Consider the following 13,975-nt stretch of genomic DNA (forward strand, 5'->3'; position numbering starts at 1 on the left):
TTGCCCCATTCCTCACAGGAGGACCCGGCTGGGACTCCTTGTGTTTCTCCAATTAGCCTTCTCAGGCTTCTGAGCATGCGTTCCCGTGGCGGGGGGCGGGGGGAATGAACACGTGCCCACAAGGATGTCTATAACCTGAGACTCCACCCCTGCAATGGCAAGTCACACCCGGAGAGATGGCGGCCAGAGCTCCAGCGGGGATCTGCCTCTGGCTCTAATCCAAATGAGTGTTCCGGCTTCCGGAGGATTCAACAGCTGACCACGTAGGGGCTCAGTTCTCAAAAATACTGAAACATACCTGCCCAATATCTGGTAAAAGCCAAGAGGCTCCTGTATGTCCCATCCCCCACTGCCCACTCCATGGAGCACAGCACAAGCCAAAAGGTTTCTGTTATGAAGGACAGGAGAGGCCAAGTGGTTGATACCGTCCAGAGATGCCTGTTTTATTTCTTACTAGGTGATTGCATTTCAGGCTGGTAAAAGTAGCAGTCTAATTACCAACTAAATTTGTACCTCTGAACTACAAGTCAACAATCCCACTCAGCAAGGAGCAACGGTGTCAACAGCTAATTGGAGGGGGCTGGGTTTTCCAAATAAATGGTCTTGATTGGCTGTGAGCGGAGCTAGGGACGAGGTCTGAGATTATTTTAAAGGCCCTGAACACCTGCTTGAGATAGGCTGAAACCCTGTGAAGCCCTAGGTGAAGCTTTCCAGCCCAAATCCTAAGAGCCCAGCTGTTAGCTTCCTTTCTGTGGTCAGTTCAGTCTGAACAAGGAGCTGAGCTGGGCCCAGCAGAGCGGACCTGTGCTCGGCCTGCACTCCCACCTTAGGGCACAGCCCTTTCTGCAGGCTCTTAGGAAAAAGCTAGGCTTCTGGTAATTTCTTATCTCTTTTAAGTTCTGCTTTGAGAAGCAAAGAGAATGCAGGGGTATCCCAGGGTGGGCAGAGGCCCCTCAGCAGAGCACGAGCAGCCCCAGGCCCAGAGCCGGGCTGAGTCAGGGCTCAGCTGGTGAGCTGTGCTCCGCTGGGAATGCAGGGCCACTGCATCTTCTTGGGAAGATGTCCAAGGGGGAAAACTTACTAACAACATTCCAAGATTGTAGCGGCTGTCCCTCTGAGAAGGCGGAAACTAGGAGAAGGTCAAGATCAAGGAAGAAAGAGCTAAAAGGAAGGAATGAGCAGCTCTTTCTCATCACACGGGAGGCGCTCCATCAAAGTAAGCAGTTACCACGTGAAACATGACCGCAGCTACTCTCTTCCTCACCAGAGAACACAAACCTCCTTTGAGGGCCAGAGATCCCCTGCCCAAGAACCAACTGACAAGCTGGTGATTTTCCCTCAGACCAAGACACACCAAGTCACTCAGGAGACGATGTCCCCGCCAGCAGCTCTGCGTTGAGGCCACCGCGGCCGCCGCCCTCTCCCTGCTCCACCTGCCCGCACGTGTGTCTCTGAAACCTGGGCCTTGCGCGTGCGTAGTGGCACCGGACGCAGAGCCCGGGCATCAATGCTCTGTCCCTTGGTGTCCACTTGGCAGAAGACACCCTGGCAAATCTTTCACCAAGACCTAGCGACCAAGAGAACGCTGCAGTCCCAGTTCTGGCCGGGTTCTGCCAGCCCCACGAACCCCGAGCAGAGTCTCCAAACACAGTGGTTCCTCTGCTGCTGGAGAGGATGCGCACCCTAGGGTGCTAGCTGAGGAGTTAATGCAGAAAACAAGGCACCACAGAGAGGTTGGACACTTGGGTTGTGTGATTCGGGACACGCTGGAAAAGTCCAAGGGTGGAGGGAAGGGGGGAGGGGGAGGAGAAGAACGAGTTTTAAATAACGTCCTGGGAAGCTGGCACCCCACTAGATGGGCTCTGGTTTGAGCTTTTCTGCTAGGAAGTCATTCACAAAGGCCTCCACAATGGCAGGGGTGATCTCCTCCACGTCCATCACGTACTTGGCCCGGGCCGACATGTCCAGAATGGTAAGCAAAGGGGCGGCCTCGGGCAGGTTGGTGTAATCTCGCAGGGAGTCGGTCATGTCATCCTGGAAGTCACCAGAGGGAAAGAAAACCAGTAAGTTTTTAAGAAAGAGGGTAGAGTCCCCTGGGCCCGGACTCCGCAGACGGCATGGAATGGAACCACCCTGTCATCCTGGAGAGCGGCCGGCCTCCAGGAAAGCTGGGCTCTCAGAACAGGGAGGAGGTGACCCTGCCCTGCCCGGGGTGGGGGCTGGTTCATAAAATTCTCTCTCTGAATCACCCCAAACCCCAGGCAAATCATCTTTATCAACATGAAAGCAACTTAACTTGTAAAAATGGGATGTCCTTTGATTACTTACTTTTGCAGCCAGCTCTCAATTATCTGCAGCCCCACTGTGGGCCGAGGCCAATCTGGACTTCAACTTTGGAATGCTTTTAACAAAACAGCCCACTGCCCCCACCCCCACAGCTGCAGGGGGGCAGGAGTTGCACAACCAGTTCAGAAGCCAGAGCCCCTGAAGGGCTACTGCCGTTTACATAAGTTGCTGTATTTATCATCCGTTCCCAGTGACTGTTGTGAGGAATTTCCCTAGTATCAGCTTTATTAAGTATCAAGGCAAACAGAAATCCAAAGACAAGGAGAAAGATTTGTGAGGGAGCCACCATCTGAGATTACCTTTCGTGCTGCTGATAACAGCAAATGGACTCTATACCCATCCCCAGGCTGTCTTAACTTTAACACTGACAAAATTCTCCGCTGTGTGAAAACACCTGAGCCGCCCCGCAGAGAAAGGGCTCGGGGCATTCCTGGCCTTCAGTGCTGGTGAGCAGGAGGCTCACCGGTTTCTGAGACAAAAACCATTTCTTTCTACAAGGGCAATTCTTTAGAAATGATGATAGCGATCGCCTTTTTCCCCCACTCTATAAAGAGCACGTACTTCCCAGCAATGCCGGGTGATTCAGCATCTCTGGCAGTGTTCACCCAATTCAGGCCCTCCATTTGGGTTAATAAACAATCTTCATGATAAACAGAGGGGAGACACCTGGACGAATACAGTACATCCAACTCCCGCTAGGAGGCCAAGCCCAGAGCCCACTGCCCCCCCAGCCCCCTTTCCCTGGAGCAAACACGGGCAGATGAATTTTAATGTCTGTTAGGGCTTAAGAAGGGGCAACTTCCGCCTGCAGGAGAGGACAGGATCAAGACAAAGCAGTAGCCCCGTCCGCCCCGGGGTGATGTGAGGGGTCTACATCCTGGGCTCAGAGGTGCCCACTTGGTGCCTGACGTTCCAGCGCCCTGTGCCCCCTCCCAGCTGCCTTGCTTCTGAGGTCAGAGAACTGGACCAAGACAACTGCCAAGGCCAGGAGCTCAGGCGCAGAGCAGGGGAAGGCCCGGCGGTGGCGGGCGGGGAGCTGGAGCAGCGGATGCCCCTGGGCCTCTGGCCAGCTGCCTGGTCCAGGCTGGGCCAGCCCATCTGCTGGACCGCACGGGCAGCGGGAATGAGAACACTGCTCCTGGAGTCACTCCTGATCTCACGTTCATTCCTCTCTCTGCCACCCACTTAATGCGGGACTTTCACAAGAAACTTCTCAGAGCCCAGGTCTTGTAAAAACCTGCAAGAGGGATTCAATAACGGCTCACACGGGGCTCCGCGAGCCCGCCCGGCCGGACTCGGTGGAGCAGTCTCACCCTCTCCCAGCCTCGCCTTCCTTACCTGGGAAACAATGACAATGACATTCCCCAATCCCGGGGTGAGGAGCATGCAGGCGGTGCAGGTGAGGCACTTGGCTCGGGGCCTGGCCTACAGGAAACCTGCCAGCGCTCCTTTTTAGCCACATTTCTAAAGAGGCCACAGGAGCCCTCCAGCCCTGCCCCCACCCTGGCTCAGCCCTTTCTCCTCTGCGCCCATCTTTTCTCTCCGACCCGTGCTAAAGGGGTTAGAGTTTAATACATTCAGAGCGGCTTTCCATTTGTGCTTTGTGTGGAGCGGGCTGTGGAGCCCCAAGGCAGGGCCCTGTGAACCTGCTTTGTTCCCTCCACCCCACGGCCGGGCAGGGTGGCTTCAGCTGCCTTCCAGGGGCCTACCGAGCAGGGCCGGCTATTGAGGTGATGAATGGCTGGTTCGGGGTGTCTGGCTGTCGCGGCGTCCCCCGGGATCCAAACAGCGTGAAATGAGCACGGGGCTCTGACCAACTGGAGGTACAGATGGGAGCAAGGAGGGCGGGGCCGCTTCAAAACATGTATCTGTCAATAAGCAGCTTAGGCCCGTGCCTGGGGGCAGGGGGAGGTGGTGGCGCATGCGTGGAGGGTGGCTCCGGGGTGGGGACCTCGGGCGCGGCTGCGACCATCTCGTAGTTTCCACGTGTGCGGGACCCAGGCTCCCCCGCCTCGGGGGAGGCAGGCACCTGCCGCGGGAGGAATCCCTGCGGGAGGCCCTCTAGGGACAGGCCTGGGGTGGGAGAGACAGGGATGCCAGGACCCTCAGCACTCTCCCTGGGCTGGCGGGGTAACTGCAGGTCGGAGTGGTGGTCGGATCCCCGCCGGCATCCTGTAATGGGAAAAGCCCCCTGCGGGCCGGTGTCGGGGGGACTAACCAAGCAGACACTTGGTAAAGCATCAAGAGCCTGGTTTGGACCCAGCCCGGAGGAAGTAAGTGTTGATCTCGATCTTTGTGGCTCTCCAGCAGAGGTGGGAGCAGCCTGGGTGCAGGAGGGGCACTGTCCTGGGAGGGCCTCCTGCTGCCCTGAGGCTGATGTGTGACAGGTGGGAAGGAGGCGGCAGGGGCCAGAATTGGTTTTCCTTGACTGAAGAAACCTTTTCATGCTACATTTGTCTGTGGGCTCTTCTGGAAGCACCATCACCCCAGACCCCGGGCCCCTACAGACATCCCCAAGTGCTGCCTCACTCGTGTTCTAAAAGTCCCCCTTGCTCAGCCAGCCTGGGAGCCAGGCCACAGCTGCACTCACCTCCCCCGCCACAAAGAACAGAAGTGGGGCTTCCTCCTCTTTGGCTTTGTACTTGGCGATGATCTTCTCAGCTATTGGCTGGATCAGCTGCTTGGCTGCCTCGGACTCCCCATCATCCTCAGAATCTGTGATGGGAGAGACAAAAACACAAAGAAGCACTGGCTTGTCCATCAGACAGAGTGGTGCCTGGGTCCAGGGCCTGACACACCCATCTGGGCAGCCCCCACACATGCGGGTGTCGCCAGGCACAGGCCAACTTGCTCACTGCTCTCACACACAGGCTGTCCTGCACCACGCTCCCAGGAAGAACTCAAGCAGCACTAATGCCCAGGCAACCACAATCCTGTTCACTGAGCTCTTCACAAACCCACCTTGAAAGCTGAGCACCCCCTAAGACAGGACCTGAGCTCCGGCAGTTTTTCTCTCAATCACAGAATGAGATGCCGTGTCCTTGGATCTCTGACTTCCTAATGGAAATGGCAGAACTGGTGGTGGTGGTGGTGGTGGGTCAGGACTGTGAATTGACCAGCAGCTTTGGTGGCAGTTGGGAGGCACCAGGGCACTGGCATGCCAACTTCACAGCTGGCAGCGGGACTCGCCTGGGAGGGGACAGGCTGACTGCAGGGGAGTACCCCCCACTGGGCTCCCAGAACCCCCTTGGGGCATCTCTTGCCTCCAGTGAAACAGCAGCATGGGAACAGCTCACTGTTGCTGAACCCTGTGACTGAGAGCAAGTGCAAAGTGGGGCGAGGGGGACAGGTACCCACAGAGGACCTTCACCCACAAGTGCCACACCGCCCAGGAGGCCCAATGAGCAGGCTCAGCACCACACATGCTAGGTCCACATCTGATTAGCTGGGTGATGCTGGGAACTCCCTTTGCCTCCCTGGGACCCTGTTTCCACATCTGCAGGCAGCCAGTGAGGTTCCCTGTGGTCCCTCAGTTGAGAATTGTTTCCCAGGCCTTGGGATGTGGGCGTGTGAACCTGTGTCCAGGAAAGCCCCGAGGTGAACGGTTCCCCGAAGCCATCCCTCCCCAGGGCCTCTGTCCTCCTAGCACAGGGCCAGCCTGCAAAAGTCCGTCTGCTTCAGGATTCCCTCGAGTCCACACACTGGCTCCCTACGAACCAGACTTTCAGAGAATGGGGGGTCGGGTGCTGCCCGCATTCTGCAGCCCCCTCACCGAGGTGCACACAGCAGCAGCCACGATCCCGGGATCCAGATTTATTTTAAGTTGGAACCAAGCAATGAGTCCCAAGGCAGAGGGAAAGGTGGCCCTTGGCCAGCAGCTGCTCTGTTTGCAGAAGGAACCAGGGTCATCCCACAGGCCTGCAGGGAGCCTGGAGTGGGTGTTTCTGTGACCTCCTGCCAGGCAGGGCCGTCACCCCCAGCACCCGAGTGGGAGAGGCGGGGAGACTGAGAAGCTCTTGGCCCCAGAGATGCTGCCCTGGGGCAGCTCCTCAGAGCACAGGTGAGCAGCGGCTGGGGGTGAGCCTTGGCCTGAGGGGGCCCAGCCCCTCACAGCTGCTGTGCGGCAGCCCCTCCTCCAACAATGGGTCTGTTCATCAGGGGGGCCGAGGGCTGCCTCCCAGCCTGACCTCTCCTTCCCAGCTGGCAGCCGGGAGCAGCTAGGAAGGAAAGCACAGCAGCAGCTCCCAGAACAGCCCCCACAGGGGAGAACTACGAAGAAATCACTGGGGAGACAAAGGCCCAGGCTCTGTGCTGCTGGCGACAGAAAGAAGCTGCGGGGACGGGACCTCACCCCCAACCCCGCGGGCTCTGCCCATCCCGTCCCACCCTGGGGCCCTTGCTGAGCTTCATACCTACAAAAAGGACGAGGCAAGGGCCCTCGTTGAGCTGCACAGCGTTGGAGTCGGAGAGCTCCAGCACGGGCTTGGGGTGCCACGGGAAGCCCCTGCAGTCCTCGTCGTTGAGCACCTCCACCCGCCCCTGCCGCGTGATCACCTCCCCCTGCGGGTCCAGCACGATGAGGGTGGGGATGCCTGCAAGAGAGCGAGCGAGCTTGGCCATGGCCCCACGGTCCATGGGACAGCCCCCCAAGGCACGGTTCAGTCCTGGGATGGAATCCGGGCTCAGCCTCTGAAGAGCTGAGGAACCCCCTTGAGTCTGCAGGTCACTTCTCCATGGAACCCAGAGCGAGTCACCTCCCCTCTCTGGGCCTCTGTACCTCCGCTGCCACCTGGTGAATGCACTACAGTTCCCACCTTATCCACCACCACCTAAAGATCAACGAGGCTGTCCATTGAAGAACTCAGCACAGGGTCTCAGCACATAGAAGCAGAAGAAAAATCCTAGAGAGACCCCCAAGAAGCAGGAGCCGCTCCCCCACCTGCAGGGAGTCCAAACCTCAGGAGGTGGCGTGAGCACACACTCCCCCGCAGCGGACTCGCTACAGGGCGCGGACCAGCCCAGACCCGCAGACCAGCCCAGACCCGGGGCGGGAGGGCCCCACCCGGGTGAGCTCGGGGGAGGAGCCTGGGGCAGCTGGACGGGAGGAGGACAGCTGGCCACCATCTCCAGCCCTGCTGCCTGGGAAGGTTCCAGCACTTGCTCTGAGGGGGACAGTCCCTGGAGGGAACATGCTGATGGCAGTGCTGCCGCCCTCACGTTAGAGTCCTGGGCTGGGGCAAGAAACGCGACACAAAGCTCCCTGCAAACATTGCCCCGCACCCACCATAAAGCCTCAAATGGAAAATCAGAGGAGAGCCCTCCTGGGTTACAATCTCATGTGGGTTTTCCACCTCCCTACCCTTGCACCCCACTCCCCACTGCTTCTCCAGCCAGGGCTACCCCCCACCACCCACGGCCCAGAGAGGCAGCCTCAGCCCTGCCCTTTGGGGACACTTGTCTCTCCACTGGCAGCTGGTCCCCTCTCTCCTTGCACTATCCAGCTACCTCCCCTCCGGAGCCGACCAGAGCTTTAATTTTATATGGGCCAGGGAAAGCCAAAGCAATTTAATATTTATAGATTCCACAGTATTCAGTCGGTAATTTGCTCCACTGACATTTTACTTCTCCGTGGGGGGGATGCTGAGGTACCAGAAATACAGCCCTGGTGTTTTGTAACCTGTGCGGTGGCTGGGGCAGCGGGCATGCGGTGGTATGCCTGTCTTCAAAAGGAAAAACGAGTCCATTATGTTCACACCTATTAGAAGGAGTGGCCTGGCGTGTTGGGGAACAGGTCCAGAGAGAAGCAGGCTCCGGGGACTGCCCTTCCCACAACACACATCACATACAAATGCACGTGGCCGCAGCCAGAACTCCGGGGGGGCTTTCAGGATGCGCCCAGAGCCGTCCGGGCCTCCGGAGTGGTGCATCAGAGCACAAGAGACTCGGGGCACTTCCAGCCTCATCCTCACAACTGCATGTCACCCCCAGAGGCCTGGGGCCCACAACGTGACAGGCCAGCCAGCTGAGATGAACGCCGCCCCAGCGCCACGTGCCATCTCAAAATGCCCTGGCAGAGTTCGTCCATCAGTTTCTGAAATTGGGCAATTTCAAGTGTTGGGTTATACGAGGCCCCGCCCATTGCTATGATTAGACACAGTGCAGGCCTGTTCGTAGCCCAGACATGGGATGTCGAGTTGGTCTGCGGAGGGCAAGTAGGCACAGAGGACGGACGGAGAAGCGGGGGAAAGTAAAACCCAAAGTCAAAGAAAACCACTTCCTGGTTTGGTGCCTCAGTTTCTCCAAGTGACTCCTCTAAGGGGCTTCTCTGTTACCATGGCTGCGGCCTCTCTCCTGTTCTTGCCGGTGGGGACCAGGACGGCAGGGCAGGGACATGAGCCCCCAGCTGCCTGCTGAGGAGTCCCTGGCCGATTCCACCAAGGAACAGCTCCCCTGGGCCCCGGGGCTCCCCACCCCTCCCCCACGGCTGTGCAAAAGCAAAGTCCGCCTTGTATTTGGTGCTTTGAGCCCAAGATGACAAGATGCGTGTGACTGTGGAGCATAAACAGAAAGTGACTTGGTACAATGACCACAGACTTCAACCCAGAGAAGCCCATTTCCGACACACGGACAGGGAAAAAGAATCGACAAACATTGGGCCAGGCCACCTTCCCAGCACTGGATCTTGGGTTAGCTTGGCCCTGGAGCCCTAAGTGTGTACGTCCCTCCAGGGGTGAACCAGCGGGCGAGAGAAGGAAGCTTGCTCTCTGGGCACCTGCTCTGTGCTCCACGCGAGGCGTGGGACCTCACCCTCTCCGGGAAGTAGGATTCTCCTCCTTCTGCAGATGGTCAAGTTGCCTATCCAAGCTCGTGCAGCCAGTAAGTGGCCAACCTGGGACAGGAGGTCTGGTCTGCCTATTGGAAAAGCTGCTGATCTTTCTACCAGGCTGGCCGCTGGGCTCTCAGCACCTGGGTCTGGGGTGCTCGTCCCCATGGAGGAGCCGGGTGAGGCAGGGTAGACTCCTGCACCCACTCTTTCTGCACCACCCACCTCCCTCGTCTCTGAGGCTGTGGGGAAGGAGGCTGAGATACGATCACCTCTACCCCTTCCCCCCCCAGCCCCCAATCATCCTGTCTTCCCTGCTCCCCCCCTCCCTTAAAGCAGGTTCCCCGAAGCAGAGACTTCTAAGGAGAAAATAGGGCAGAGCCTCTAATGGGAAACTTAAAGGGAACGGAAAATTTCTAATCGATGCCTTTGTACAAAATAACTTCCACACCAGCAAGGGGCTCCTCTGAAGGGAATGAAAGGGAGCAGTCCTTCTCTGCTTCTCTTGAACTTGTCGTTTCCCAGCTGGGATGGCTGGGATGGTGGGGGGAGAGTACAGTGAGAATTCTAAGGAAGATCCAGGCAAGTCACTTAACTGCTCAGAGCCTCATTTCCAAACCGTCAAATGGGGGTCGTGACAATTTCCTATCTTACCTCGGGACCGGAAGTAAGATGACAAGTAGAAAATGCTTTTGAGCAGACGATCTGACACACAGTAAGTACTCTGTAAATATTAACTCTTATTATAAATAAGTTCATTATTATTATTTTTTCATCATCCTTAAGTTGCTCATTTGGCTTGTAAGAAGGGACAGAAGACTGGTGCCTTGCTCTAGTAAGATAAACAGAAACCTCCAGGCTGGCTGGAGGGAGTTCGCTAAAGAAACAGAATACAGAGAAGACGTCAACCTGCAGGGAGGATTCCAGGTATGGTGAGATGCTGCCTTGCAGGGGGGGGCTGGTGTTTTTTCGGCTTGCACCACCCCAGCTTAACCTCTGGGCGTAGAACACACACTCTACACACACTCTACACTCCTCGAGAGGGCTTCAGCCCCAGGCCCCTGCCCTGGGGAGCTTGGGGGGACCACAGCAGTGCCTCAGAATCCCCTTCATCATCTCCCTCAAAACCTCGAGTAGAAAGAACAGGGCCTAAGAAGCCGGCTCCACACTGTTTCCTCCTGGGAGGAGCCGATTTGTGCGCATTTAAAACCATCTCAAAGCCATGTGTACCGAGACTGTCCCACGGATGCGACTGGTTGTTTTCAATCACCAAGGGAAGAGGGAGTTTCGAAGGAGGTGGCGGGTCTGGGGCAGCCCCCTGGGGGGCGGGAGCGGAGCGGGGCAGGGCTGTAACCCGGCTTCCTTTCTCTGCTTCTAGATGGCAGTGTGATCACAAAGACTGCTGGGAGTGGGGAGGAGAAAGGGGAGGAAAAGCAGACCCCAGGACAGGAAGAGCAGGTTAGGGCACGTGGCAGGGCACGAGGTTACGCGGTCATGGAAATAAATGGTCATCGTGAACACTGTAGCAGGATGGAAAATGTTTGTAATACGTGGTTAAGTGGGAAATACAGAATACACAGTGCTACGTGTACAATTACAACTACGTAGAAATATGGTTGTATACAGAGACCAAAAGGGACTCAGGAAAGTGAAAATAGTTGCGCTAGGAAGGCAGGAATGTGGGTGAGATAGATATATATCTGAGTTTTCTTAAATGACCTGATAAGTGCATGAACATTAAATAAAAATCAAACAGGAACCGAAGGGCAGCAGGGGTGGGATGACAAATGCAGACCACGCCTTGGCCACATCAACCGCCAGTTCCATTCATCCCATCCCTCTTCTCCTCTCCCAAACCTTCCCCTGTCGGGAGAGCTAAGGAAAGAAAGAAGGCAGCTGGTTTGGGTGGTGAAGCTCAGAGAAACCCAAGGGCGGTCAAAGGGATGAGTCTGGACCCACTTGAACCCACTTGGCCAGTAGGCCCGCATCAGGAGGCACAAGGAAGACTGTTTTTTTTTTGGCCACGCCATGCGGCTTGCTGGATCTTAGTTCTCCAACCAGGGATCGAACCCGCGCCCCTTGCAGTGGAAGCGCGGAGTCTTAACCCCTGGACCGCCAGGGAAGTCCCAAAGAAGACATTTAAAATGGCAGCGTTCTTGTCATACAGAAAAACCAGAAACAACCAAGGATCCACCGACAGTGGAACTGATAAACAGGCTGTGGTACGACAAAGCACCTCACGGCAGTGAAATAAACCAGATGTAAATATCAACAGGGATGAATCTCAGAAACATAATGTTTAGTGAGAAACAAGCTGCAGAATGATATTACAGCATGTCAGCACTTAAGTACACTTCTAAAAACACACCCAGCATGACGATACATTACTCCTGGATTCAGAGAGACGCAGTGAACATCTGAAAACAGATGAGGAAGCTTCCCATTGAATGGATGGTCATGTCACTGCTCTCCCCACACGGGGGAGAAGGGGCAAGGCTCCACAGAGGAGTAAAGGGAACCCACTTGGTCTGTGTTTAATGCTCCTGTTCACTGATATCTGAAACACCTGAAGCAAAGGTGTCAGTTCTAGGTGGTGGCCGCATGGGTGTCTGTTATGTTATTCCTTGTCCTTTCCTGTTCTTCCTTTTTTTATGTTCTCAGGATGAAACAAGACAAGCGGAGAAGAGCACCGAGGTTGCTCTGTAGGTCCCGGGGCAGCCTTCAGCCGCCTTTCCCAGGCCCAGGGGGCCAGCTCCAGACAGCCTGCGCCAGCCCTTTAAATACTGAGATCTGCCTACAAAAACACCAGTGTCGGCCCCTTGCCCTCTACTTATCAAAAAACACAATGGCTGAATGTTTCGTTTCTATAGAAAATAGACTCTGCCTCAAGTCCATTTTGTGAGAGGGGCAGGGAAGAGGGGCCAAGGAAGGGAAAGAGAGAGGAGGAGGGCGGAAAATGGATGAGAAAGGCAGGGAAAAGGGAAAAGGAGAAGAAAAAGCCAGAGGGTAAGGATAAGGAATAAGAGGGCAACAGAGAAGCAGAAGATAAATAGATCCCGGGAGAGTGACGGGCCTCACATCACTGCCTCCCAGTTCTCCCCGCTGCTTTCCTGGTGGCAGGGCCTCTGTCCACCCCAGGCCCTCTGTCCACCCCAGGCCCTGTCCATTAGCCCCAAAAGGGGAGGGGGAGGGGAGAGGAACAAAGCCAGCAAGGGCCCCTAACCCAGGAGAGAAGGGGCTCTGAGCCTCCCTTCAAAGAACACGGTGTTCTCTGACAGCCAGCATTAGACAATTGCTAATGGGATTTGCCTTTTGCCAAATGTGTCTAAACCGTTTCCTTAGAAAGGCGTTTGTCAACAGCTCATAGGGCTACAAATTCCCCAGTCTGCACAAAGCGCTGGGAGGAGGGAGGCCAACCCAGCGACTCCCCAGGGCAAAGGAGGTGGATGGAGGCCACATGCCAGGCCTTGGTGAACTCAGGTGGCCCCGTGAAGATTTCTGGATAACACGGCCCGGGCTCAGGCCAGAGCACCTGAAGGACCAGCGACCAGCCTGGGAGCAGATGCCTCCTCAAGGCCTGCAGCAGGTCCTGCCATCTGTGAAAGGGATGACTGGAGGGCACAGCCTCAAGACCCAGACTCTTCCACCACCACCTGGATGGACACCTGAACGAAGGGGCGATATCTTATGCAAGGCCTCCTCGGGACGTTGGGAGACACTGAACACCCAGAGGCGCTCTGAGCCGAGCTCCCAAGATGCTCAGGAGATTCTGGGTTCTCCAGGATTGCCCACTTTCACCCAAGCCCATCTGGATGACACAGGGGCACTCTGCCCTCATGGGCCTCAATACACAGAGTGACAGTCCGATCAAGTCACTTGCGCACTGAAAGGCACAAAGACAGGCCAGGTGGAGGTGGCTCAGCTTGGGTGTGGGCAGGGAAAGACACCTGATACTGCTCTGTGAGAGCACCCTCATGAAAACATTCAGGAGGAGACAGAAAGTGGGGTGAGAGCCCTGGACACAGAGTCAAGCAGGGAGCAGAGGTCTCCCAGACACAGCCCTGCAGGATTTGCTGAAGACCAGACAGTTGGCGGAACCCTCCACTGACTGCTTATGTATGGAGTTGTGTGTACGTGCACATCGTGATACTGTAACATAATAAGGCGTATATATTTGGTTTTCATCCCCAGTTCCTGGCTCAGAGTTCCTAAAAGCCTTATAATTTCCTGAATGATTGGGGTGATAGGAACATCTTTTGTTAAAATATTTGGTCTTAGTCCCAGATCCTGACACAACAGCTTCCAAGGCTGTTGGAATGGAAGTGGTAAGAGTGTCTTTTTGGATGCTAACGAGATGACGGGTCTAGGTCGCCAGAGAGACGTGGTTAGGAGGTTGGAACTTTCAGCTCCACACCTTTGACCTCAACATCTGGAGAAGGGAGAAGGGCTAGAGGTTGAGTTAATTACCCATGGCGAATGATTTAACCACTCATGCCTACATAGTGAAACCTCCATAAAGGCCCCTAAGTGATGGGGTTTAGAGAGCTTCCAAGTTGGTGAACACGTGGAGGTGCTGGGGGGTGGTACACCTGGAGAGGACGTGGGAGCTCTATTTGAGCAAGAAAGAAGAAAGGGGATGGGGAGAGGCACAGACATTCTGAGTTTTGGACCTGGTGATGCAAGAGACGCTTCATGGCGGAGAGGAGGGAGACTGAGGGAATTCAGGAGAGCTGGCCATACCCCCACTAAAGCAGGTCTGCTTAGGGGAGAGACACTCATGCAGGGGAGGAGTCTGGGCCATGGGAG

The 13,975-nt window shown here is 56.0% G+C and overlaps 1 protein-coding gene across 1 annotated transcript in view; it reads right to left on the minus strand.

The window, feature by feature from the left end:
• Positions 1-415: 415 nt before the first annotated feature.
• NXN (nucleoredoxin) overlaps positions 416-13,975 on the minus strand; it is a 145,009-nt gene continuing 131,449 nt past the window's right edge. Inside the window, exons 6-8 of the mRNA XM_057715918.1 lie at positions 6,759-6,938; positions 4,937-5,061; positions 416-2,034 (exon numbers count right to left, since the gene is read on the minus strand). Of these exons, the coding sequence (XP_057571901.1) occupies positions 1,852-2,034; positions 4,937-5,061; positions 6,759-6,938 (488 nt within the window). The 3' untranslated portion in view covers positions 416-1,851. The remainder of the gene's footprint in view (positions 2,035-4,936; positions 5,062-6,758; positions 6,939-13,975) is intronic.

This window comes from Hippopotamus amphibius, chromosome 17 (assembly GCF_030028045.1).
Source record: "Hippopotamus amphibius kiboko isolate mHipAmp2 chromosome 17, mHipAmp2.hap2, whole genome shotgun sequence".
In the NCBI taxonomy this organism is placed as follows: domain Eukaryota; kingdom Metazoa; phylum Chordata; class Mammalia; order Artiodactyla; family Hippopotamidae; genus Hippopotamus; species Hippopotamus amphibius.